The sequence below is a fragment of the Alosa pseudoharengus genome, unplaced genomic scaffold (genome assembly GCF_046254945.1).
Source record: "Alosa pseudoharengus isolate Yale_2024_CS ecotype anadromous, Long Island Sound unplaced genomic scaffold, YU_APseudo_1.1 YU_APseudo_1.1_scf_4, whole genome shotgun sequence".
Lineage (NCBI taxonomy): Eukaryota > Metazoa > Chordata > Actinopteri > Clupeiformes > Clupeidae > Alosa > Alosa pseudoharengus.
Window position 1 is genome coordinate 41915670 of NW_027468774.1, and position 26395 is coordinate 41942064.

The 26395-nt window shown below is 44.3% G+C and overlaps 1 protein-coding gene across 1 annotated transcript; it reads left to right on the forward strand.

Annotated features, from left to right (window-relative positions):
* The first annotated feature begins 3539 nt into the window (after positions 1–3539).
* Positions 3540–26288, forward strand: dnmt1 (DNA (cytosine-5-)-methyltransferase 1). The gene is made up of 34 exons (XM_076266370.1): positions 3540–3748; positions 4657–4699; positions 4948–5055; positions 5323–5569; positions 5717–5789; positions 5892–5979; positions 6074–6114; positions 6222–6273; positions 6822–6905; positions 7143–7252; positions 7494–7612; positions 7709–7801; positions 8815–8966; positions 9096–9283; positions 10555–10738; positions 11020–11117; positions 11461–11617; positions 11733–11848; positions 12197–12395; positions 12638–12777; positions 12869–13048; positions 13213–13434; positions 14686–14878; positions 15178–15268; positions 15878–16012; positions 16315–16597; positions 16726–16871; positions 17310–17472; positions 18127–18304; positions 18985–19180; positions 24160–24323; positions 25428–25544; positions 25635–25725; positions 25992–26288. Exons 1-34 carry the CDS (start codon positions 3702–3704, stop codon positions 26033–26035), a joined length of 4542 nt encoding a protein of 1513 aa, XP_076122485.1. The 5' UTR covers positions 3540–3701; the 3' UTR covers positions 26036–26288.
* Positions 26289–26395: the final 107 nt, after the last annotated feature.

Below are 26395 nucleotides of genomic sequence, written 5' to 3' on the forward strand. Positions count from 1 at the left end.
CCTGTGGAACAATGTATTATTTCTTATTATAAATATATGAATATGTATGTTTGTATGTATGTATGTATCTATATGTACAGTATGTAAGTATGTATGAGTTGTGTATTCGTATGAAATGTCTTGTGCAATAGCCATGTGTGTCTAGTAGCACGCTGTGTTGACTTGGTACAATTTTAAACACTAATAGAGGTACATAAACATTTTTTGTCCTTTTTTATAAAATAAATGGAATTTAAAAACATGCATTGCCTTATTTGTTTTCTACTAGGTAATACATTCACATGTAATAGTGGGGATGAGGACAATATTTTATTCTATCACCAGTACTCATGTGACTTTTTTTTTTAGTATGATTTAAAGAATCATTCAATCAAGTAGAAACACAGCAAAGGACCCAACTCGCCTCAACATGAAAGCTATATGCAAAGCAGTCTTGGCCGGCTCCCTCTAGGCCTTGAATTCTGACAAACAGCCGTTCCTTTGCCAGACGCGGGGGAGCGTAGGAGTGCAGATGTGTAGGGGGCAAGTGTGTGGGTGGGGTAGGAGGAAAGGGTCTCTGACGGGGTGATGAATAGGAGTGGCAGTGTGGGAAAGGCGTGTTTTTTGGAGGCTGAGTGGAGCTGGATGACCACAGGTCTTGGCCTAAGGAGAGATTCGGGGCCAAGGAGAAAAGCGAGGAAGAGGGCCTTGGGAGTCTGGCCTGGTTGCTGTCAGATGTCCAGGATTCCTGGGTGGGAACGCTGACTGGAACGGCCCTGGGAGACAGTGCTCCTGGGAATCCTGCCAAAATTTTCTCGGCAGGAAGTGACATCAGCCCCACAGCAACCTGCCACAGACTAAAGCCACGCAAGAACAGCTGCGCTGTCTGTACAGCAGAGGCATGCGCTCACACACACACACACACACACACAAGGAACAAGAGGAAGAGAGGACTTAAACCAGTTAAAGTCCAGCATAGTTTGTTGTCTGGCTGACATTTGGAATGTAAGGAACTTTAATCAAAGACTGCCATCTTGTGGTCAAACTGAGTAACTAATCATTAGCCTACTGACAAGGTGTAGGCCTATCTGTATGGAAATACCATGCATTTGATGTTCAGCCACTTGAGAGATTTATACACTACTACTGTAATAATGTAGACTCCCTCTGAATTGTTTCCCACTTAATAAATACATATAACTGTTTCATACTGCTTTGAGTCAGTTATATAAATGTTAAGGAAATACTCCGAATGATGTTCTAGTAAGTGTATAGTAAGTGCTATCCGGGAAATTTGGTCTCTGCATTTATCCCAATCTGTGAAACACACTCAGCACACAGTGAACACACACTAATCCCGGCGCAGTGAGCTGCCTGCAACAACAGCGGCGCTTGGGGAGCAGTGAGGGGTTAGGTGCCTTCCTCAAGGGCACTTCAGCCATGCCTACTGGTCGGGGTTCAAACCGGCAACCCTCCGGTTACAAGTCTGAGGCGCTAACCAGTAGGCCATGGCTGTTCTCATAGCATAGTAGATAATTGGAACAGAACTGCAAGAACTGTATCATCCATATCTATATTTTGGGTTGCCATTTTGATTCTGTTGTTTATTTTGGTGTATCACTGAAAAGAGAAAGAGAAACATTTTGTACAAAAGTAAATTTGTCAGCCTAGCCTACACGTCAGATAGCAGTCTTTGGGGCAGCCGTGGCCTACTGGTTAGGGCTTCGGTCTTGTAACCGAAGGGTTGCCTGTTCGATCCCTGACCAGTAGAAAAAATGTGGGTGGGGAAAGTGGTTGAACACTGCTCTTCCACATCCACAACTAAAGTGGCCTTGAGCAAGACACCTCACTGCTCCCCGAGCACCGCTGTAGCAGTTCACTGCTCTGGGTTAGTGTGTTCTTCACCTCACTGTGTGTTCACTGTGAGTCTCACTAATTCACGGATGGGATAAATGCAGAGACCAAATTCCTTGACTTGGCCTAGAAACCTCATTTACATTTACATTTTGGTGTAGAACGTTGTTAAAACCTACTTTGCATAATCATCATCGTCCTACTCTACTCTTTCTGGCTATTCTTTGATATCCTACTAACAGGGGTGGACAGTAACTCAGTAAATTTACATGATTACCGTACTTAGGTATATTTTTGAGTACACTTTGAGTGCACTTTACTTGAGTATTGATATTTTTGGAAACTTTTAGTCCAATACATTTTTCAGACAGATATTGTACTTTTGACTCCGCATGAAATACTCATTATTAAAGCACATTAGAAGTGATTATTTAAATGCGATAATGTAATAGACCTTAAAAATACTTTTTGAAATAGTTAAATTTGAACTTGGCTGTAGTAATGATGGTGACAGCAGATTCCTGATCATATCATCCTCCATGATCATGGAGAAGTTGGAATGAAATTAAATCACCTGACCTGACATAGCTAGACCTTTACATCATTAGATGGTACATAAACTAGCCTACTCATAATTGAGTTGTCCTGGTTTGTATTTGGCAGAGAAAATGATTTGTGAACACAAAATAAATCATAATATAAAGTCTATTATATTGCATCCATTTCTTAACAGTTGCAAAGTTATGAAAATAGGAAAAATGTTGTTGTTGTATGTAAGGAACTAAAGGCCTGTTCAAGTCTTAGTGACCAAAGAATGTACACGCTATTATTGACAAAATAAAATACTTGGCCTATAAGTATTTTAAAAACAACTTCTGTAGTCTACTTTAGCTCAAGTAGCCTTAAACTTTGACTTGACTTGATTTGAGCAAATTTTAATAAAGTCATTTTTAACAAGGTGTGTCTATAGCCTACTTTGACTTAAGTAAAGGAATTGTGTATGTGTAGGCCTACTTTGTCCACCTCTGCCTACTAAACAAACACATTTACATGAAGCAACTTTTCATGATACCCTGCTATCTATTTATTCATTTATCTTCACTGACAGCGTTTGACGACACTTCAGTTCTCCACACGACGTAACTCCAAATGTAACTAAGTACCATCGTCTGACTAATTGCTGTAAAGATGTTGACAACAAAGATAATTTACTCCCTCGTAATTAGCATAATAGGTCAGAAAATACATAGGGGCAATCAAATCAAAAACAGTTGGTATGCAAGGCCTGCTCCAAAGTAATATGGTAGACCAATATATGTTTTCTTATTCTGCAGTGTTCTTGTTAGGTTTCTTCTCTGTCCTCAACTACAAAATGCTAATACAAATAATTTTGCTTTCTACAAAACCGTTGTTTCCCCCTCTGTGTCTGAGGTTTTGGTAAAATCCTTTGCATGTTTTCCTGGGTCTCAAAATCTTTAACAACCAAGGCAGTTGCTGATAAATAGTATGGGCTGTCTACCAAAAATTCCTTAAATATATCCTCACTGTCTTTTTAAAACACGATTTTATTTAAAGCTGTCGTTCGTGATTGGTCTTGGTATATTAAGATGAATTATTAAATGGAAATATAAACAGTGTTTGACATGTAGCACCCCTATGCGTCAAGTGAGTAGTACAGTCCATCGTACCTGGGTTTCCGCGCGAAAAAAGGGCCCGCGCGTTGCAGCTGCGAACCCATAAAAACCCTATCTTCCCCCCTCTGCAGTGATATTGCAGTTGGTGCCATCCTGGTTTTAACGGCGTCTTTTAATTTCTGATTTTAACCCGCTCTTATTTTTATTATCATAGTAGTTCTCCTTCGACTTGAAATGCCTACCAAGACCTCATTGCATCTACCAGAGGATGTCAGGGAACGGTATGTTTTGTGCTAGCCATAACGTTAGCTATATTTTTCCCCTTTGAAAAGGGATTGTCGACATTTAGGCTAGTTTTCTTGTTGGCAAGTTATTTTGCTGTGGATTGGTAAAATTGTCACTCCCTTACAACGATCCTGCAACTTAGTAGCCCTTGTGTCATTACGTCAATGTTTTTCGCTAATGCTACCTACATTATCAACTCATTTGGTCGTGATGCTACCTGTGTATTTGTCTGTCATGTAAAATGTGATTTCGTGTCATCTTCGTTCGTGACGTTAGTGTGATGTTGACCATCATTAGTCCCATTCCATGTTTGGGTTTCTGGTTAGGTCACACTGTCTGAATTTGGCGCCAAATATGTTCTAGCCAAACATGATTGATCCCCTAACGTTGGCTAACAAGATAGCTGGCTAGATGGCGTGCTGCGTCTCAACTGCAACAAAACTGTCTAACGTGCAAATCTAAACTAAGTTCATCGGTTCACTCTGCTATCTGACGTTTTGTTAACATTAGCTACAAAACGGGCAACCGGTGCACCTTAAAAGATGGCTGGGTTCCATGACTTGGAGCTTGGCTTGCTGCCGTTATACGTATCCTGCAGCATCCGCCTAGCAAAGCATGTAGGCTAACACGTTAACTGTTTGCTACTTCAAGAGAAGTGAACTCGCATCTTTAAGTTAGCCAGTATGCTAGCAAATGTTTATTCACGTTTAAACTCTCCCTAGTTTATTGGTCAGTCCCTTGAGTAGGACAGAACTCTAAAGAGCCACGCTTTTATTATCAGCTTTAGACACCTAAGCTCTAAGACTTTCTAAGTTAATGTTACATGGGAAGTGTAAATTAATCAGTTGAACATGTCCAAGTAATAATGATAGTGCATGTGTGTGTTGTCCTTATCACGTTACAGGCTACAGGTATTGGATAAAGATGGGGATAATTTGTCAGATGAGGTAAGTGAGACCCCCCCCCCCCCCCCTCCCTTTGTGTCCCTCATGTTATCAATATCTATAACCATGTAATTAATAAACTGACTTGACTATTTTGGACAAGTGTTAGCCTCTCTAACATCACATCACAGAATATGCACTCATCAAACTTGGATATTAATGTCAATCTTGTATATTCGTCATGATTAAGTCTGTGATTTTGGTGTTACCTGGTTCTTTGTTTTGAGTGAGTGTTTGTATTTTCCCCTTAGGAGTGTGTTAAAGAGAAGCTCAGGTTATTGCAGGAGTTTCTGCTCACTGACACTCAGGACCAACTGAAAACCCTTGAGTCTCAGCTGAAGAGCAAGGAGCTGTCTGTTGTGAGTCCTCACTTTCCATGGAGATGTGTCCATTTCATTATAGTGATGGAGATGCGCAATAAACTCCCTGTGCATATACTTACAAGGCCACACAAACTAGTTCTATACCTCAGCGGGTTAATTATATACTTGGGAAAGGGCTTCCCTCTTTAAACCCAGCACAAACTTTACTGTGGTATACCAGGGTGGGGGGAGAACATGGTACGACCTGTTTTTGTGAGCGAAATGGGCTCTTCGGCTGACTGAATTTTCCTCTACTCTCACCAGGAGGGCTACATTTCTGCTGTTAAAGCAGTGTTGAAGCAGGTGGAGTGTTTGGACAATGGAGGTCAGGGAGATGGTGTGGAGACGAATGGCCAGACCAATGGCTTCGCTGAGAATGGCAACGGCAACCACAAAGACAACGCGGAAGTAGAGGCTTCCATGGACACTCAGGAGGAGGGAGACTCCATGAAGTCTCCAAGTGCTCCCAAGGGCAGAGGCCGTCGGAGCAAGTCTGACTCTGAACCCAAGAGTGAGTCAAACCCCATGCATTGCATGAGTGTTGTTTCTGGGCTCTTGTCTGCTAGAGTACTCTAGAATAGGATTTGAGGCCTGTGCCAGTTGGAGTAGCACGCTGTGTGGTTCCATTTTCACTATCTGACGTTTTTCCTCTCTTTAGAATCTCCAGCTGGGTCAAGAGTCACCCGAAACTCTGGAAAGCAGCCAACCATCTTATCGATGTTCTCAAGAGTGTAAGTGCCTCATTTCTCAACTCTGCTTGCAAGATTTATATTGAGCAACTTCTCTTGAAGTTATGACTGGACTTGAAGGTATTTTTCCGTTCTCCTTCCTAGACCAAAGCGGAAATCTGATGAGATGGAGAATGGTGATTCTACAAATGACACTGCAGAGGAGAAGAGTCCGGAAGGTGATTCTGAAGAGGTAAGACACTTACCTTTTTCACCAATTCTGACTGCAGTATTAAAAAGGAAGCAACAGTGAGCGATATAATAATAAATGGAATGTTCTATTGCAGGTCCATGAAGAGAAGCGCCTTAAATTGGAAACTGATGAAAAGTAGGTTTAAGATGCATTATGTTTGCCTGCTACATGCCAGTCAACTGAAACGTTATGTGTGCTTTTTAACAACCCTGGCTTGACTGTCTTGGCTTCTGTCTCCACAGGCCAGTCACAAGGGAGTCCACCACTGAGAACAAACCTGTGGCTCCAGCCAAGGTAATATCAGCTGCGGCAGCCCCCTCCCTCCCGGAATTCCTCCTGTGGCTCTCAGCCTGTTAACCTGACTCTCGCCAGATGAATTTCGTTCCGCCTAGCTCCACTCATCCATCTGGGATCGATCCATTGGAGTGGTGCTTCAGAAGGCTGGGCCTTATTAAAAAATCCTTGCATAAGATTGGATAAGCCACTTGTCCGTCATCTATTGACGTGCTACTTCAACCACTCACTTCGAAGCCAACCCATGACGATGAGAACAGTCTCGCAGTCGCTTCTACGCTACGTCACATCTATGAAACTCCCGCCCTGCGTCCTGATTGGCTCTACCATACAATCTTGTGCTGAAATCACACTCAACGGAACTGATCCCAGATGGATGTGAGTGGAGCTAGGCGGAGCTAGGCGGAACGAAATTCATCTGGCGAGTGTCAGGTTATCAGCCTGTAGCATCTAGGCTAAAATCTTTTCGAAGACAAAATTTCCTAGCCACATTTCCTGTGTGCGTGGGGTTGCTGATAGTTCATACTTCCTTGTGTTCATGTGTGTAGACGCCACCACCTAAGTGTCCTGACTGCAGGCAGTACCTGGATGATGCCGACCTCAAGTTTTTCCAGGGAGACCCTGATGATGCTGTGAGTTTTGCTCCTCACACATGAAGCTGAACATGGCTGCATTCTGCAAATGCAATTGTTCTGTCAAGTCATTAGAATTAATCTGATGTTTGGGATGAGTACTCCTTGTATAATAAGTATTTCAGAAACTGTGAATAAGCAGTTGGCAGTGAGTCCATCTCAGTTGCATATCTCCTTGAAGACTGTTGTATTTAGTTTGCGGAATAAAACTGGGTGTCCACACCCATGTTTTGACAGCTGGATGAACCGGAGATGCTTACAGATGAGCGCCTCTCCCTCTTCGACTCAAATGAGGATGGATTTGAGAGCTATGAAGAACTGCCTCAACACAAAATCACCAACTTCAGGTGGATTTTTTTACTAAATACAACATGTAAACTTGTTCAATCAAAATCTGATTATTGTTATTCTGTTGTATTTAAATATATTTCTTTGTTTTATGTGTATTTATTATTTGTTTTGTATTTGCTGTTTTATTGAATTTGCTGCTCATTGAATTATCTAGCCATCCTAACTTTCCCCACATGTACACCAGAATGTATTTTTAGCCACCTCTATATTAACTTGATCTTTATATTTTCTGACTAGTGTCTATGACAAGCGTGGTCACCTGTGTCCTTTTGACGCCGGCCTCATTGAGAAGAATGTGGAGCTGTACTTTAGCTGTGGTGTCAAGCCCATTTATGATGACAACCCTTGCATGGATGGTACGGCATGTAGCTCAGCTTCCACGTGCGTGTGTGCATCTATAGGCCTTACTTTCAGCTTCAATGTCTAAGCATTTGCTTTTTCTTCTCTCAAAGGTGGTGTGCCTGCTAAGAAGCTGGGACCCATTAATGCTTGGTGGATCACTGGCTTTGATGGTGGAGAGAAGGCTCTTATTGGATTCACTACAGGTAATGTCATTCAGAAGTTATGAAGTTACATGATGTAAGTGGCTGACTGCCTACCTAGTATTGCGTGTGTAATGTGCAAAACCTGCTCCATAGCAGGGGTCCCCAACCCACAGGACCTGACCAGTCTGCCGGGAGGAAAAAAAAAAAAATGCTATAGGAAGCAACTGCATAGGCTTTGATCGGAGTTTCTCAAACTATGAGCCTCCTTGACAAATAGATTGCTGGTCCATGGAGCCATGAATTTAGGCTAGATTATGCCTGATGCTTCTCTTAATTTGCGGCACAATTGCATGATGTTATGGAACCGCAGACCGAAAGGAAAAGAAAAAAAAAGGTTCCCCGATCAAGAAATACTTCTTAATTTGGTGTCATCAAATATAGAGGCGTACAATTAGGGGTAGTGGTGCCCATTCAATGTGTATGTGTGTCTGCAAGTGAAACTGACAAACTAAACCAATGGTGGGCAGGCTAGTAGCAATGATATTTAAAACGGTGAATGAAGTGGATTACTGTAACTGTCCTTGAAAACAGGATGGCCTAATTCACTGCAGGAAAAAAAAAAAATCGCGACTTGTTGAGACATAACAGAGGTAAATATCGTAGCAAATGGCCTATGCGATGACTGCTTTAAACATGAAGGGAACGCATAATGTGGACTTGCGGACATCTCCATTAACCAAAAACTAGTTTTGCTAACATCTTAATTATTAACGTAAAATATCTCCATGCAGGGTAGTGTCAAGCAGTGAGGTGGTAATAACCTTATGCAGGCAGCCAATGGTCACGTCACTGAAGTTGGATAGAAAATGTGGCCCTGCTTGCTCTGTTATGGCGTATTTAAAATTCTCAGATAGAGACCCCCATTAATATGATCCGCACCACCTCTCAAAATACTACCATGTCCCTGCCACCGGTCTGTGTAATGAAAAAGGTTGTGAACCCCTGCACTATAGTACCCATTTCACAGTAGTTCTGAGTACTGTCTGACATGGTTGTGTGGTGTTTGTCTCCAGCCTTTGCTGACTACATCCTCATGGACCCCAGCGAGGAGTACTCTCCCATCTTTGCACTCATGCAGGAGAAGATCTACATGAGCAAGATTGTAGTGGAGTTCCTGCAGAAGAACCAAGATTGCACTTATGAAGACCTTCTCAACAGAATAGAGGTATGTGTTTATAAGTCATGGTTGTCATTGGTGTAGACCTCTGAAGGTGGCCTCCAAAAACGACCCAAAGCTGCCATCTTTGCGCACATATGGAGATCTGGACTTGTGCTTAATTGTTTGTCTCCCCAGACCACAGTGCCCCCTGCTGGCCTTAACTTCAACCGCTTCACGGAGGACACGCTCTTGCGCCATGCTCAGTTTGTGGTGGAACAGGTGGAGAGCTATGACGAGGCCGGCGACACTGATGAGCAGCCCATCATAGTCACGCCCTGCATGAGGGACCTCATCAAGCTGGCTGGTGTCACCCTCGGCAAGAGGTGGGTCTAGAGTGCCCCCCCCCCCCCCCCCCCCACAGCAACCACATGCACATGTTCCCCTCACACACTCCCCAACCCCTGAAACTGTCTGCTGATGCTGACCAAGGCATAGGTGCAGAGGATCTTGGTTGCTACATGCTGTAATCGGTTGTAGCAGTCAAGTTCAATGTTCAAAGACCTGAAATTCACTCATGTAATGGAAAATTCAAAGGTGTCACCCTGCCCCCACCCAACACCCCTTAATCACATACTTTACAGTCTTGAGGAATAGCTTATCCTTGCCCTAGTTTAGAAGTTGCAATATCAAACCTTTCCTCAGTTTGACTGCACATTTAAAAACCATCCCAAATTACACCACTTGAGATTCCCTCTGCCTTGCCCTATTGGTTCAGCAGAAGTTTAATGTCCCCACACAGTTTGATGTGGTTACTGCATCTGGGCTGTGTTAGCATTTCATTTATGTAACGAGCCGCCGGTTAGCCGGGGACATTTTGTTTTTCTCCTGCTGCTGCTTCTTTAGCTGTGCTTCCCCCCTCGTGTCTAACCACCCCTCTAATGTTCTTTAACGCAGCATGCTGTTGCACTGGTAGGTACCACTCTTGTTCTTGAAGTCCGTCCACCGAGCATTGTGGAGTGACTGGTCATGAGTGGGTGCATTGTTGTGGCCAGTTGTCCATGACTGTTGGTGATTGCATTAAGGCTTGTTGAACATTTAAAAGTTTGTTTTAAAATAGATACATTTTTATTCACCATGAGCAGTGTGACTGGCATCTTAAAGAGGTGCAACAAATTTGGCTCAATGTCTCGCCTACAGTGTTTCTGTGCTGTTTTCAGAGATCATATACAGGGGTCCAAGCACTGCAATTCCCTCTGCCCTTTTAATCCTATAGTCACTGAATGATTGGAGATGGTGTGCCAATTACACAGCCTTTAAAACTTCCACGTGTGTGTGGCCCATATTTTATTGACCAAACTGATAAAACTCAAAAGTAGGCTAATCGGTGTCTTGTATAGGTCAACAACTATGGAAACTTCTTTCCAGAGGGCGATTCTGTTTTCCAAAAGTGCTTGGACCCAGCTTGTTCTCTGTTGGGTACTTGTCTCCCATTACCGTAAGGGCTCCTGTGCTTCATTGTGGCCTGGTGATGTCATCTCTACCTGCATGGCTCCCTGTTCCTCTTCAACTAGACGTTTGTGTTTTCATTGGACGCTATGTGGTGCTGTGTGGGTACTGAATACTGATACCGAAGCCTTGCCCTTCCTCTTTCTAGGAGAGCTGCCAGAAGACAGGCCATCCGCCACCCCACCAAGATCGAAAAGGACCTCAAGGGCCCCACCAAAGCCACCACCACCAAGCTGGTCTACCAGATCTTCGACACCTTCTTCTCGGACCAGATCGACCAGAACGATAAAGAGGGCGGCGGGGTGAAGAGGCAGCGCTGTGGCGTGTGTGAGGTGTGTTGCTTTGCCTCAAATCCACCTGCATGTTCTTAAAGCCCCATCAGAGTGTTTTTAAAAAAAAAAAAAAAAAAAAAATTAACCAGTAACTCAGTAATTGCTGTGTTTGCAGGCTCTTATGAGCGAGAAGCTAACAAGGCCTACATTTAGCTTTTGGCTAGTATTATAAATGCTACAGAGCAAAGTATTTACATGAAGGCACACATTTTGGGTTATACAGCACTGGAAAAAAAATAAGTGATTTCCTTTAAACGTGTTCTTTGCATGCACCCATGCAGGTGTGCCAGTCCCCAGACTGTGGAAAGTGCTCTGCCTGTAAAGACATGCTCAAGTTTGGGGGCAGTGGCCGCAGCAAGCAGGCCTGTCAGAAGAGAAGGTGAGCATAGTCTTTCCTCTGCCTCTTCGTGTGTGTGTGTTGGCCTGCCCCTGCATGTGTGCGTGGGCCCTGGCTGTGAGGTTTGCTAGCTCAGAGTGCACTAATGAGCTCAGACTGGCCAGTGGGGCGTGTTTGCGAAGTGAGTAATGGAATGACGTCCACTCACTCCCCCAGCAGCTTGTCTCCATCTGGACTGCAGTTCTGCCTTGCAAAACTGCTTTCCAAGTTACTTTTTTTTTCTTTTTTTTTTTTTTTCTTTTTCTATTTGATGTGTCCTACACCCGGGTGAGTTTGGTGTGTGTGTGTGTGTGTGTGTGGTTTAAATGTGTTTCTGTGTGTGTAGATGTCCCAATCTAGCTGTGAAGGAGGCGGAGGAGGATGAGAACATCGAGGAGGAGGATGTTCTGCCCCTGCTGAAGCCCGCCGCCAAGGTCACGTCTCAGTGCAAGAAGAAGAAAAAGAGCCAGAGCAAGAAGTCCTGGGTCGGAGAGCCAGTCAAGGTAAACACACACGCGTCGCGCGCTTGGCTTTCACCTTGGCATACACCCTGTGCCAACTGTAACACTTCCCATTGGCCAATAGAGATACGGACCTGTGTGCTGTGTTTTTTGGCAGGTGGAGGGTAAGAAGAAATACTACATGAAGGTGTGTGTGGATGATGAGGTGCTGGAGGTGGGAGACTGTGTGTCTGTCAGTCCTGATGACCCGTCCAGGCCTCTCTTCCTGGCCAGGTATGACCTCGGACCCCAGCTCGAGCCACTTAGTTCATTAAATGTTATTTTTCAAGTATGTCCTCAGTTAATGTACCAGTCATAGATTACCTCCCTTTATTTATGCAATTTATTTAAAATTGCTGTTAAATACAATAACCATTTACTTATCTACGGTGTTGGGCATCAATAAGCCTGCACTGAATTATATTTTGGCTTGTAGACTTTCTAACAGCGATGGAAAATTTAGACCTTGTGCCAAGTTAATGCCAAAGTGGTAATCCATGTTTAAAGAAAGTGCAAAGTCTTGGTATATGTACAGTCGTTTCCTGTGGTCAAGGCTTATAACGCTTGATTTAATGCTGCCAGGATCACAGCCATGTGGGAGGCGGACGAGAAGATGTTCCACGCTCACTGGTTCTCCCGTGGTACTGAGACCATTCTGGGCGAGACCTCAGACCCCCTGGAACTCTTCCTGGTGGATGAGTGTGAGGACATGAACCTGAGCTACATTCACGGAAAGGTCAATGTGACCTATAAAGCGCCTTCCGACAACTGGTTCATGGAGGTAGGTCCAATCCGCAGCCGCAAGCGTAACTTCTGTTCCTAAACAACCCTGACAATTTAATACGCTCGCATTGCGCTTTGAAAGTTCAACGCTCAGCTTCTTCAACGCTGCTAAACCATAGAGAACAAGTACAGTTTGGGCTGAGGAAGGCAGTCTCCGTTTGAATAGCTGAGCTTGACCGCCTGTACTGAGCAGCACTTAGAGGTTCCTTATGCCATATTGTGATCAATTGCTGCACGCAGGGTGGTGTGGAGGAGGTGGAGAATGCAAAGTTCATCGAGGATGATGGCGTGAGCTTCTTCTACCAGCTGTGGTACGAGCATGACTTTGCCCGTTTCGAGACCCCTCCCAAGGTTACCCCATCAGAGGACTCTAAATACAAGTGAGTGCTTATGGAACTTAGTTCCCTTACTAAGTTGGTTGTACTATTGTTCTTGAGCAGCATGTATGACCCCAGTGGTTCTCGTCTGTAGGTTCTGCGTCAGCTGCACACGGAACGCTGAGCATGTGGAGCGGCAGACTCCTCATGCCTTGGAGCCCCTGGACGATCAGACAAGCGACAACAAAACCTTATATGCCATGGCCTGCCTGAAAGGAGACCAGTTCAGACTGGGAGATGGTGTCTACCTGCTGCCAGATTCCTTTGACTTCAGGTGAGGCATTTTGGTGTGTGTGTGTCCAACTTGATAGATATGCATTTGAGTAGTTATCGAAAATGTTAACATTGTTTTATGGTATGACCTTTCTCTTTCTAAGTATCCACCTGCCTTTACTGTGTGTTTGCCGCTGATAGCATGTGTCGTTTGTCCTTCCTCAGTGTCAAGGCGGCGAGCCCAGTGAAGCGCCCACACAGGAAGGAGGATGTGGACGAGGATCTGTACCCCGAGTACTACAGGAAGTCCTCCGACTACATCAAGGGCTCCAACCTGGACGCACCGGAGCCCTTCCGCATCGGCCGCATCAAGGAGATCTTTTGCACCAAGCGCAGCAACAAGACCAACACTGCAGAGGTCAAGCTGCGCCTGTACAAATTCTACAGGTGGGGTTAGCTTTGTCCACTACCACAGGCTTTTACCATAGTCCAGGGATGTCAAACTCAGGCCCGCGGGCTGCTTATTTGTGGCCCGCGAGGTCATTATTCAATCTGTATTAGAAGTGGCCCGCCGCGTAGTTTATACAGCGCATCCATATCTGAGCTGGCCCGACAGTATTCTCTTCAGCGCATCCGCGTTAGAGCTGGCCCAGCACGCTATTCTATTCAGCGCATGAGCGCAGCCCATCAAGTTGCTACATACTGTACATCGATAAAACTTCAAATCCCAAAATGCGTTGCATCGTTAATGTTGCCTTTTCTGTTCATAAACAAAACGCGTATCCATGCAACCAGACACACTATCAACGAAAATGGCGAAGCGAAAGATTGATAATCGGAGCTTTCAAGATAGGTGGGAAAACGATTATACGTTCATATTATTCAAGGACAAACCCGTTTGCTTGGTATGTGGATTCACCGTAGCTGTCACTAAAGAGTAAAACATAAAACGGCACTACGAAACTAAACATGAAGACAAATACAAAGATCTGGATGCGAAGCTTAAGCTACAGAAGGTGGGAGAATTGAAAGCAAGTCTGCTTTCAAGGCAGACTACCCAAGCCAAGTTACAAGTGATGATGCTGCAAAAGTGAGTTTTACTGTTGCACAGGATATCGCGCAAACAGCACGGCCATTCTCAGAGGGAGTTTGTTAACTGTTAATAGTTACAATTTTGATAATTGTTAAATGTTATTTACAATTTTTATAGTTCACCTGCAAAAAATAGGCCTATATATATATATATTTTTTTTTTTCAGATATTCAATATATTTTTTCTATTAGGCTATATTCAGAAATGCCTGCATTCTATTTTTTTCTTGTGTGTATATAGTTTTAATTCAATAAAAACATCGGTTATTCAATAAATGTTGCGCTTGGCCGGCGACACTCCCAGTTCTTAATTTTGGCCCCCTGTGAATTTGAGTTTGACACCCCTGCCATAGTCATTAAAAAAAAGAAGAAGAAAAAAAACTGGTTGGTCACAGGTGGAGTGTATTCTGTAGCCACACCACCTACAGTAATGACAATGTGTCATTTGATTCCTTGGGAGCAAAAACTCAGTGTATTGGTTGCTGAGCTAAATGCATGTAAAATGTTATGCTAATGGCACCTTCACATGATTTTACGAAGCAGAATTACAACATTTCATTTAGAAGACAATTGCCACGTTTTAAATGCAAAATCCTTTCGTCCCAGGCCAGAGAACACTCACAAGGGAGCCAAGGCTGGCTACCACACGGACATCAACCAGTTGTACTGGAGCGATGAGGAGGTGACCGTGGACATGTCCGAGGTGCAGGGCCGCTGTCGGGTGGAGTACGGAGAGGACCTGGTTGAGAACCTGCAGGACTACTCCAATGGAGGTCCTGACCGCTTCTACTTCATGGAGGTGTGTACTTTTGACTGCCATGATACTTAACCCTTCAGCAGGAAGTTTTGAACATTTTAATAGAAGATTCTGCTCTGCAACAATGTAAGGTTCTAAAATTCCATCTTGAATTCAATGAACCCGGATTCTTTAGAACGATCAATTTCCAACTTTCTAGTCATGCCGGTCTGACTGTACCAGTTTAAGGATTAATTTCAGTCTATGTATTGGAGGGTCATGTAGTAATATGTTGCGATGTAGCACCGTTTTGTTACACGAATGCAATTGTGAATTTTTTAACACTACTATTCTGTTGTCAGGCCTACAATGCAAAGACCAAGAACTTTGAAGATCCACCCAACCATGCTCGCTCAGTTGTTAACAAGGGCAAGGGAAAAGGCAAGGGCAAAGGTATGACTTCATTCTCTGCCCAATCACAAAAAAAAGTCCCTTGTACCTTAAGTTCTTGTACCTTGGATGATGTCAGAGCCGGATCACTCCCTATTAACTTCATTGTACCTGCAATCTGTTGCAGTTCCGCTAGGGGCGATCACGAATAAGTGCAAAAACAATGGGGGTCTATGGAGCTAGACAGCTAAATTTGTCTTTCACCTGTTTGCCGTTGAGAAATCAAAGATTTGATTGTGGTTTCTGCAAGCTCAATATGGATTATAGGTCATAAGTTGAATGAACGAGTAGTCACGTCCTTTTGATTTCTTACAGGTTGGGTTATTGTTGCCCACAACACTAGCTTTCTGCTAATGAATGATGTCATTTACACATTTGAAAGGCTTTTTACAGCAACATTCAAATGTCTACACAAAAAAATTATATCCTGAGAAAAGTGGATTTTGAGGGTACAGCTCCATAGACCTCCATTCATTCTGCACTTATTCGTCAGCGCTCACATGGAACCAGAACGGGAAATACAACCAGTTCAGAAACTGGAAGTTTCCCGAGAGTGGCGGTTCTCCCCTTATTAGACATTCTCTGATCTTCGCTAAAATTTGCAATTTCCAGGGAAGGGCAAAGGGAAGGCTGTCGCTGCCCAGGAGGCTGCAGACCAGGAGTCTCAGGAGCAGAAGGTCCCCAAGCTGCGCACGCTGGACGTGTTCTCTGGCTGTGGGGGTCTGTCCGAGGGATTCCACCAGGCCGGTGAGCACCAACTCCGCTCTGCTCTCCAACTCAGAACTAGGGAGCTTGAGCACCTTTTTTTTTTTTTTTTATTAATTAATTAATTAATTTATTTTTTTAAACACCCACCCACACAGGCCTCCTCATTTGTTAAACATGTTTACAGGCTTTTGCCTCTGAACAATTTTGAACAAATCTTGACTCTAAAAGCAGTCATTACATTTTCTACACATTTCTTGCTATTGCCACCATCTTTAATTGCAAAAATGTTCACGGTCGATGGAAATCAGTAGTTCTAAATGCAAGTCCCTGTCTCCCTACAGGTATCGCTGAGACTGAGTGGGCCATTGAGATGTGGGACCCGGCAGCCCAGGCCTTCCGCCTCAACAACCCGGGCACCACTGTGTTCACGGAGGACTGCAACGTGCTGCTCAAGCTGGTCATGTCCGGGGAGAAGACCAACTCTCTGGGCCAGAAGCTGCCCCAGAAGGGGGACGTGGAGATGCTGTGCGGGGGGCCTCCGTGCCAAGGCTTCAGCGGGATGAACCGCTTCAACTCACGCACATACTCCAAGTTCAAGAACTCCCTGGTGGTGTCCTATCTGAGGTGTGTTTGTGTTTGTAATGGGTTTCCTGATATGAATCAGGAATGAATTCAATGACTTTGTTTTGTTAAACTATTACATATAATCTTAAATGCCTGCTTCATCCAGAGTGTGTTGTCCCCACTTGTAGTTACTGTGATTACTACCGGCCCAAGTTCTTCCTGCTAGAGAACGTCAGGAACTTTGTGTCCTTCAAGCGCTCCATGGTCCTGAAGCTGACACTGCGCTGCCTTGTGGAGATGGGCTACCAGTGCACATTTGGAGTACTGCAGGCAAGTCCTCCCCTTGTTCAGTGGCCATGTGGAAATATGAGTCTTTGGTCTTGTATTGTAAACATATATTTGAAGTAGTGTCCATATGTTGGTCTTTCTCTGCTGGCAGGATCCAGTACCATAATATAATTTGCCCTATACGTAGTTTGAAATATTGTGATATTTTGTCCATATTGCCAAACGATAGTTGTATTACTTGGGGGCACCTGTGCTGTTTGAAGAGTTAAGACTTGAGGTAAGGTAGCTTTTGGGCTAACCGCTCATCTCTAGAAACAATAGCTGCTCAATGCAGTAGTGTTTTAGAAGTGACCTGGTGATTGGAGCTCAGTGGTTACTCCTGAAGTTACCTGGTTGAGCCAGTGACGCTTGGTAATATACCCCTCTGCTTGGAGATGGTTACCTGTGTCCTAAGTATTCTCTTGCCCCCTGCACATCCAGGCAGGGCAGTACGGTGTAGCCCAGACGAGGCGTAGGGCCATCATCCTGGCTGCTGCCCCAGGGCAGAAGCTTCCTCGCTACCCTGAGCCCTTACACGTTTTTGCCCCACGTGCCTGCTCCCTCAACGTGGTCGTGGGTGAGAAGAAGTTTGTGTCCAACGTCACCAGGTAAGAGTCCTGTAGCTGCTTGAGTTGTAACCTACCTCGCTTTTACCTTGTAAATGTAAATCTGGTTTCTAGGCCAAGTATACTTGCCTATACAAGGAATTTGGTCTCTGCATTTATCCCATCCGTGAATTGGTGAACACACATAGCACACAGTGAGGTAAAGCACTCACTAACCCAGAGCAGTGAGCTGCCTTGCTACAGCGGTGCTCGTGGAGTAGTGAGGGGTTAGGTACCTTGCTCAAGGGCACTTCAGCCATTACCACTGGTCGGGGATTGAACAGACAACCTTTCGGTTCCAAGCCCGAAGCCCTAACCAGTAGGCCACGACTGCTCCCTGACCGTTTATAACGCATCTGAAATAAGGGTGTAAAGGTACACTTATTTGTACCGAACCATTTAGGTGCAGGACGTTGGGTTCAATACAGATGTGTATGGAATGCAGTCTTTATTAGATTAGTCAGCCAGTTTATTGCAGCCTCTTCATTTAACATCATAAACATTTGACCCCTTTTCAAAATACTATTCCCGTTGCAAATCAGCGATTTTTAGGGTGAATTTTAGGCTAGCAGTACCCACAGGTAGAGCAGCTGAAATGTAATCATATTTGCCTGGCTAGTTCCATCATTTCTCAATGGAAATGCAATTCCTTTGCAGGGGTAATGGCGGCATCTACCGCACAATCACTGTGCGGGACACCATGTCGGACCTCCCAGAGATCCGTAACGGCGCCTCAGCCCTGGAGATCTCCTACAACGGCGAACCGCAGTCCTGGTTCCAGAGGCAAATCCGAGGCTCCCAGTACCAGCCCATCCTCAGGGACCACATATGCAAGGTAGGAGCCATACACTCCTGCTGCCACTGCTGCCCAGGGCTCCTCTGGGGAGGGAAGTGTCACAGCAATGCTAAAGGGGAATTCTGGCCATTTCACATTTGAACATGATCAACCGACAGTACTCGGTGACCTCGACACAGATCTATGTGAAAAATGGCTGGAATTCTCCTTTAATGGTTTGGCCAATGGGGTATGTTAAGTTAGAAGACCATGCAAGACAAAAAAAACAAAATGAGATGAGCCTCCTGCAGCTGTTTTAATACATTATCCAGGCTTTAGGCTTATTGCATTATGCATGTTTATCTGTGTAGTGAAGAGGTTTTAGATGAGATGCTAGGCAACTGACTAGGTATCCCCCATCCCCAGAAAACTGTGACTGGGTGCAGCAGTGGGTTGTGTTTTTAGTCAAGTCTGCACCCTTCACTTGTCACCACTAGATGGGGTTAGTCACATGGCAGGAGGTTCAGCTGGTTTGAGGGTTCTTGTAGTGAGCTCGGTTACACTTTACTTAACAGTATCGATGTCATGAACGTGTCATAAATGTTTGACATAACGCTTCTGTCATTAAGTGTCATTTTTTGTCATAAGTTAGGTTTAATGTGTCATGACAGTATTGACATAAGAGTGACATGAGACTCAAGTAAAGTATTACTGTGAGCTCTCTATGTGTGTTGCTATAGGACATGAGTGCGCTGGTGGCAGCCCGCATGCGCCACATCCCCCTGGCCCCAGGCTCGGACTGGAGGGACCTACCCAACAAGGAAGTGCGTCTGACCGATGGGACCACCACCAAGAAGCTGCGCTACTCTCACTCGGACAAGAAGAACGGCAGGAGCAGCACGGGCGCGCTGAGGGGAGTGTGCAGCTGTTCTGGAGGTAGGAGGAGGGCCGCGATCAGAGGGGCTCTAAGCGATGTCATGTTTTTTGGGCTAAAACAGTTTTTTATCACTTACAGCAAACATCACCTCACCATCTGCTAGAGGCCTGTGTTCTGAATACACTGTAAAAAAAAACAAAAAAAAAACACATGATCTCTGGACAGCCCAGGCTTCAAAAATGGCAAGAAAGACAACCTGGACCCAGCAAATCACCAACAAGATGTGTTTAGAAGAATTTTGCACGGGAGGGGGAGGGAGTAGCGAGCTAGCTCTCTGTTCATGTCTTAACGTTCAAACGAAGTTACCCGGCATTGCTTAGGGTGGCCTTTAAAAAAAAAAACGTGTGTGTGGTCCCTTTTCCATATCATTGGTCTTTCTGCAGAACTCTGCTTTTTACCACTCCTTTTGCTGCATGCAGGTGTTGCTCACTGCAAGAGCTGTGAAGTTTGCAAGAATTCAGCACGTACATACACTTCCGCTTCTCTGCACAGGGCCTGATGTATGCGTGCCTCTCTCTGTGACCATACAGGAACATGGTTCTGATGTACATCCTCCTTATTGGTCTGATCCCTTAAAAGTAGATGGGATGTAAGAAAATGTGGGTAGGGTTCATTTCCGAGGGGAGTGTTTTGTGTAAACCTCCAAGTTGGCGTTCCTGCCTTGGAAAGGCAAAGTTCAAAGCAGCAACCCTAGTTCAACCAGTGGTTGTGTTGTCGGAAGGGGTTATAAAAAAAATCCATCAATAGCTATTTTTATCATTAGCCTACTTGTCGTTTTTCCTTATAACACCAGCGGTTGTAAGTCAAGTCGGCGCCACTCTTCTGCACAGTCATTCAACACTCGGCCTGGTATGTTGTCTGGGCCTGCTGCTTTGCGTGGGTTAATGGTGGCTAGTGTCCTCTTCACACTGGCAGAGGACCGGTACAGGGGTTGGTTGTGGGGGGGAGGTGGGGTTTTCTGTGGGTGAGTCATTTTGTGCTTCAAAACGGGCGAAAACTGTTCAGGTCATTGAGCAGAGAGGTGGTGTTCTCACAGCTCCGTGGCGCAGGCTTGTAGTCAGTGATGGCCTGTATGCCCTGCCACAGGCTCTGTGCGTCTGCTGTCTTTGAAGTATGTTGTTATTTTGTCTGTAATCCTTTTTTGCCTTCCTGATGCCCTGGGACAGGTTAGCCCTCGCTGTTCTTAGGCCAGCTACATCTCCAGCTCTGAAGGCTTTGTCTCTGGCCCTCAGCAGTCTGTGGACGTCTCCTGTCAGCCATGGCTTCTGGTTGGCCCGAGTGGTGAAGTGTTTTATTTCTGTAACATCATCGATGCATTTGGAGATATAGCAGGGTCACAGTGTCTGTGTATTCCTCAATGTCAATGTGGTTGTTGTGGGTGGCAGCTGTTTTGAAAATATCCCAGTCTGTTGTTTCAAAGCAGTCCTGAAGTTGTGAGACGGCCCCCTCCGGCCACACTCTCACCTCCTTCAGAACTGGTTTGGTGACTTTTGCTCTTTGTCTGTATCGGGGCAGCAGCAGGATGCTAATGTGGTCTGACTGTCCGATGTTGGGGAGGGGTTTGGCTTTGTAGGCTTCTTTCTGTGGGGTGTAAACAAGGTCCAGGGTGTTTTGTCCTCTTGTTCAGGGTTCCCGCAGATCCTTAAGTCTTAAATACAACTTTTGGGTTTTAAGGCCTAAAAAAAAAGTCTTAAATTATCTGGGATGTCTTGAATTTTCGAAAGGGAGGTATTCAATTTGCGTATGGGACCGCCAGTGAGTGCAAGAGAGCGTGAAATGTCTCCATCAGGTTTCGTGTATTTAAAACCCAATTGTATAAGTGACTATAAGGCTACGGGAGAAAGTGTAGTGTTTGCAGAGTGAGGTGTGGTTAAAGGTGTGAAAACGGTATTACAGTAGCCTGAGAGATACGCAGGTAGTCTACGTGAGCGGTAGAATGAGAGAGTTGGTAAGCCAGAGTTAGCGATAGGTTGGCCATACGTTCGAATTTAGGCCAGACATATGGATTTTAAAAGCCCTGTCTGGCGCAGCCTCAAGCCGGACGCTCATTTGTCCTCCTTTTTGGAGTTGCGCTGGGCATCTAGAATCTTTGCTCGGACGAAGCATCGTTTCACAAACTATCGACCCGAAGACTGCTGGTCAAATTATGCGCAGTGCTTCGGTCACTCGTCTGATCATTTGCTGCGCAATTTATAAAGGAACCACGGACTGACAGAAAAAGAAAAGACGTTTTCGCAATCAGGAGGAAATAGGCTACTGTACATGTTAAAGTTGATCTGTTTGCATCTTTCCAGCGTGTGTTGCTGGCCTAGCCTATCGGGAAGAAAATATCTGTCTAGGTTATAATGTAACATCTGTCAGCAGCTTGCTTGCCAGCGTTTCCCAGTAGGCCTACTTCGCAAAAGTTTTGAAATATAACAACATTTTTTGAATGTCGGCGACTGGCTACATAAAAAAAAATAAAATAAAAAAAAACGTGCGTTCATAATACGTGCATGCTAAACTCATTGAATGCCAAGCTGTTTTTGGAAGCTTTGTCCTAGAGTGCCAGCAATCTAGACCATTGATTTTTGTACAGCCACAGCATATTCTGTGTTATAGCTATGAACACATACAATGGCTCGTTTGAAAGGTGAGACTTTAAGCTCTCAGTGGGTGCAAACTGTGCATTTCTACACACCTCTGTTCCTGAGAAATCCCAAGCTAAACAGTGGGTAGTTTTTTCATCAAAATTGCTTTTTTTTTTCTTTTTTTTTTTTTTCTTTTTTCTAGAAATGGAGATATAACAACGTCTTTCAGGAAATATGAAGTGTTGCCTGTAAAGTTTCCTGGAAGTGACCTGGCGAGACTGCCACCTAGTGATAGACCCACAAAAATGGCCTGGTTTTGAGCTGACGTGCATGCGTCACTGATTCAACCCAAAGCGGCAACAGGGTTATGATAAAATGTCCAGATTGTGCGTTTTCATAAGTTTTCGATCGTCATATTTCATTTCCATTCATCAGAGTTCCCAAAATCACATATAACGCATGGGAAGGAAAAACGTAATATTACGTTTTTGGCACTCAATGAGAACATGAAATCAGCAGTTTTCAGCAGGATCATGTGAGGAGGTTTTACAATGTTTCAGTCAAGCTTTGGTTGGTTTAGATACAACTGGTATGCAAAATGTAAAGTAGTGGATTAACTTTAATTTGCTGTGCTGCATATGGGACAATAGATGCACATAGTAAATTATATAAAGTAGGCCTATTTAAATAGCTTAGTCTAATTTTGAAGAAAAAATTGAAGGGAATCCATGTCTTTGGCAAGTAGCCTAGGCTACTACAGACACAGGTGAAGAACAGTCAGCCTTAATCAGTAAGCACAACCAATTACATACAGCCAGCTTCAAAAGAAAGCAGCCCAGACCCTAAAATTGGGCATTTATAGCTGTGAAGGTAATTCACGTACACAATTATTTTTCTTTCAGCAAAATATATTTGGTAACTTCTGTAGACATCCAAAATGGGGTGGGGGGTGAAATTAGTAGAAAAAAAACTATTGCATAAAACTGTTAAGTTGTCATATGTATCTTTTTGCTGTGGTATAGTCTTAATTTTTTCATTTAGAGGTCTTGAAAAGGTCTTAAAAATTTGAACTTGGAAAATGTGCAGATACCCTGTTGGGAAGTTTACATGTTGGTGAAATTTTGGTAGTACAGTTTTGAGAGTGGCGTGATTGAAATCTCCAGCGACGATTGTGAAGGCATCCGGATGTTCACTTTGTTGTTCACTGATGGCCCGATACAGCTCATTCAGTGCCATGCTCCTGTCACTGTTTTTATTGCTGGGGGGGGGGGGGGTGTACACCACGACCAGCAGAATCACAGAGAATTCCCTGGGGAGGTAGAAGGGTCGGCACTTGATCATTAACTCCGCCAGTGGAAAGCAGTGTCTGTGTACTACCGTAGCGTCTCGGCACCAAGCATCATGTGTGTAAACACAAACTCCACCACGTTTTGTCTGCTAGGGCTCTGTCCGCTCGAGCACGTTAGCTGCTCCAGGTGTATAGCAGAGTCGGGGATGTTATCGTTGAGCCATGATTCAGTAAAAACAGTCACGCAGCAGTTACTCACTGTCTTGTTTGCTGATCTTAGCAACCGAATGTCGTCCATCTTATTGTCCAGTGATCTTACGTTCGCCAGGAATATGGATGGTATTGCTGGGCGAGTTGGGTTGGCTGCTAGCCTTGTTCCGACGCCAGCTCGCTTGCCTCTCTTCCTTGTCCTGGCACACCGCTTGCGGTGACGCCGGCCAGGTGAAGCAGACGGGTCCGAATTTGTGGTAGGCAGGCGAAGTATTCCCAGTTCTGCCAGCGTCTGTTTTTATGTCCAAAACATCGATACTTCTGTTTTCCTTCCGTATCTGCAACAGTTGCTGTCGGCTGTACATGCGATAAACATTCTGAAAAACACATTTTAACAAAAAAAAAAACACTGCACGTTCAGGAGAAGCAAGGAGTCGCTGCATCTACATGCGTAAAGCTACACAATCAGTCAAAAGCTACATGCTCACGATTTAACAAAATTGCAAACGGCAAACAATTGTTTCACAATGTTTCAGTTAACCAACAAACTTTAGCTTAGTAACCAGCTGGCTAAACGGTGCTGTTGTAAGCTGTCCCCGCTGCAGCTGCAATCTTTGGCCTGAGCTTTGGTAATCGGGGTTCCAATGTGTGTAAGTGAGTTATCAGTCACATTTCTCCGTCATTGTTTCTTAATTTCCTTCAATGACGGAAGATATTTGGTTGACGCAACCTCTGCCACTTTTCAGGTTGAGCCCAAAGGCATTTGGGAGTCAATCCCCAGCCTCTGCGGCACTCTATGAACAACCAGGAAACCTGTTCAAAAGTATTGTCTGTTTGGCTTCGCGTAGCCAGCGGCCACTTGCTGACTTATCTGATCTGTTTGCTGTTTCTCTTCCTCCGTCTTCATCAGGAAAGCCATGTGACCCAGCCGACAGACAGTTCAACACCCTGATCCCCTGGTGCCTGCCGCACACGGGCAACCGCCACAACCACTGGGCCGGTCTCTACGGCAGGCTGGAGTGGGACGGCTTCTTCAGCACCACGGTCACCAACCCCGAGCCCATGGGCAAGCAGGTGGGCACCGGAGAATGTTTGTTAATACTATATAATTGCTGGTCTACTGAGTCACGAATTGGGCTATATTATGCCCGGTGCTTCTGTCTGACTTGCGGCACAATTGAATAGTGTTATGGAACCACGGACTGAAGGAAAAATAAACTAAATTCCTTGTTTCCTCGATCAAGAAATACTTAATTTGGTGTCCTCAAATAGAGGCGTACAATATAAGGGGTAGGCCTACAGGCATGCCCATGTAGGCTATTAGTGCAACGTCCATGAAAACAGCATAGTGATTAGATGGCCTAATTAAAAAAAATGAAAATCGCAACTTGTAGGCCTAACAGAAGTACATATTGTAGCAAATGGCCAATGGCAATGAACAGTTAAAAAAAGAGAAAAAAAAACACTTGTCTCGCTGACGTGAGTGCATAATGTGGGCTGTGAAATGAATTGGAGATCTGCATAGCCGATATAGTTTTGGTAACATCTCCATTGTTAACGCAGGGCTTAGTGTTCAGGCACCATGCCTGAATTCAGGTGTGAGCTGGTATGTTTGGCCATTTTCAAATCTTAATCACACTACAGCATATGATGTCCTCATAAATGTCTAACTTCAGGCACAGACATTTTTATTGCTTTAAGCCCTGTTAACATGAAAGTCTCCATGCAGGGTAGTTTCAAGCAGTGAAGAGATTATGCAGGTAGCCAATGTTCACGTCACCTCAGTCAGACAGAAGACTGACTCTGCTTGCTCTGTAGAGGTATTTTTGCCCCTCCCAAACCATGTTAAAATGGTGTATTTAACAACCAGTGTTTTAAAAAAAATTCCTGAGGAGAAATTCAAATATCAGAAATTCCCAGACCCCAGCTAATATCAGCGCCCCCTCTCTCAAAATACTACCAATGACTCTGCCACCAGTCCGTCAGAAATATGACTAATGTTGTCCGGTCCTTGTAATGGAAAAAGGTTGGGAACTCCCAGTAGAGTTGAAGTTTTGAGTTTTGTCTAGGGTAGGGAAAGGGTTGACTTAATGTGAGAAAGTGGATTCTGGGTTCTGTTCTGATCAACCTAGCTATGAGCACCAGTTGAGCTAATTTGTTGGAATGTTTCAACCTCAGGGCCGGGTCCTGCATCCTGAGCAGCACCGTGTTGTAAGTGTGCGGGAATGCGCTCGCTCTCAAGGATTCCCAGATACCTACCGGTTCTTCGGCAATGTTCTTGACAAACACCGACAAGTAGGTCACCTTAAAAATAAACAATTCTTTGCTGTTAAGGCTTCAGTCTGCTTGTGACTTGTCTGAGCATCTCCACCTGTCCCTTTTTAGGTTGGAAATGCTGTGCCTCCTCCACTATCCAAAGCCATCGGCCTGGAGGTCAAGAAATGTGTCTTGGATACGATAAAGGAGAATGCAACAGGTGAGATCAGAACATCTCAATTTATTTTTCTCATATTGGCTTAACTTTGCTACTCTGAATAACTTTAATTTTCATGGCATGATTACCTGTCTAGCGGTTATTTAAACATTTATTTTATATATATATATATATATATATATATATATATATATATATATATATATAATTTTTTATTATTATTATTTTTTTTATTATTTTTTTTTTTTTTTGTGTGTGTCTGTGTTCTATGGTGATATTTGAATTTATTTGCCCTCGGTTCCCACTAGAACCTGTGAAACAGGAGAAGATGGAGATGGAGGTCTCTGAATGAAGCTTCTACGCCACACCAGGAATTGTACCATAATCAGCTGGACACTGTGGCCTGTAGCCTGGCCGTGCTGCTGCTGGCTCCCCTGTCCCTTTGTGCAGTGCCATCAAGTGATGTTTTATTATTTTTGTTTTTTAATGTGATTTTAAAAAAACGTGTATTTACAATTTGTCCACTCCATGCCAGTGTGATTAACTCTATGTAGTTTTGTTTTTGTATGTTGAAATATTTCAAATTAAAGCCCTTATTAAATGTTTCAATTGAAAATGAGTGCTTGTCTCTTCTTACTCTTGATCCCTGCAGAAGTCTGTCTTTTGAAGGCTTTGCAAAATGAGCAAATTACTCCTTCTGAATCTTTTTTAA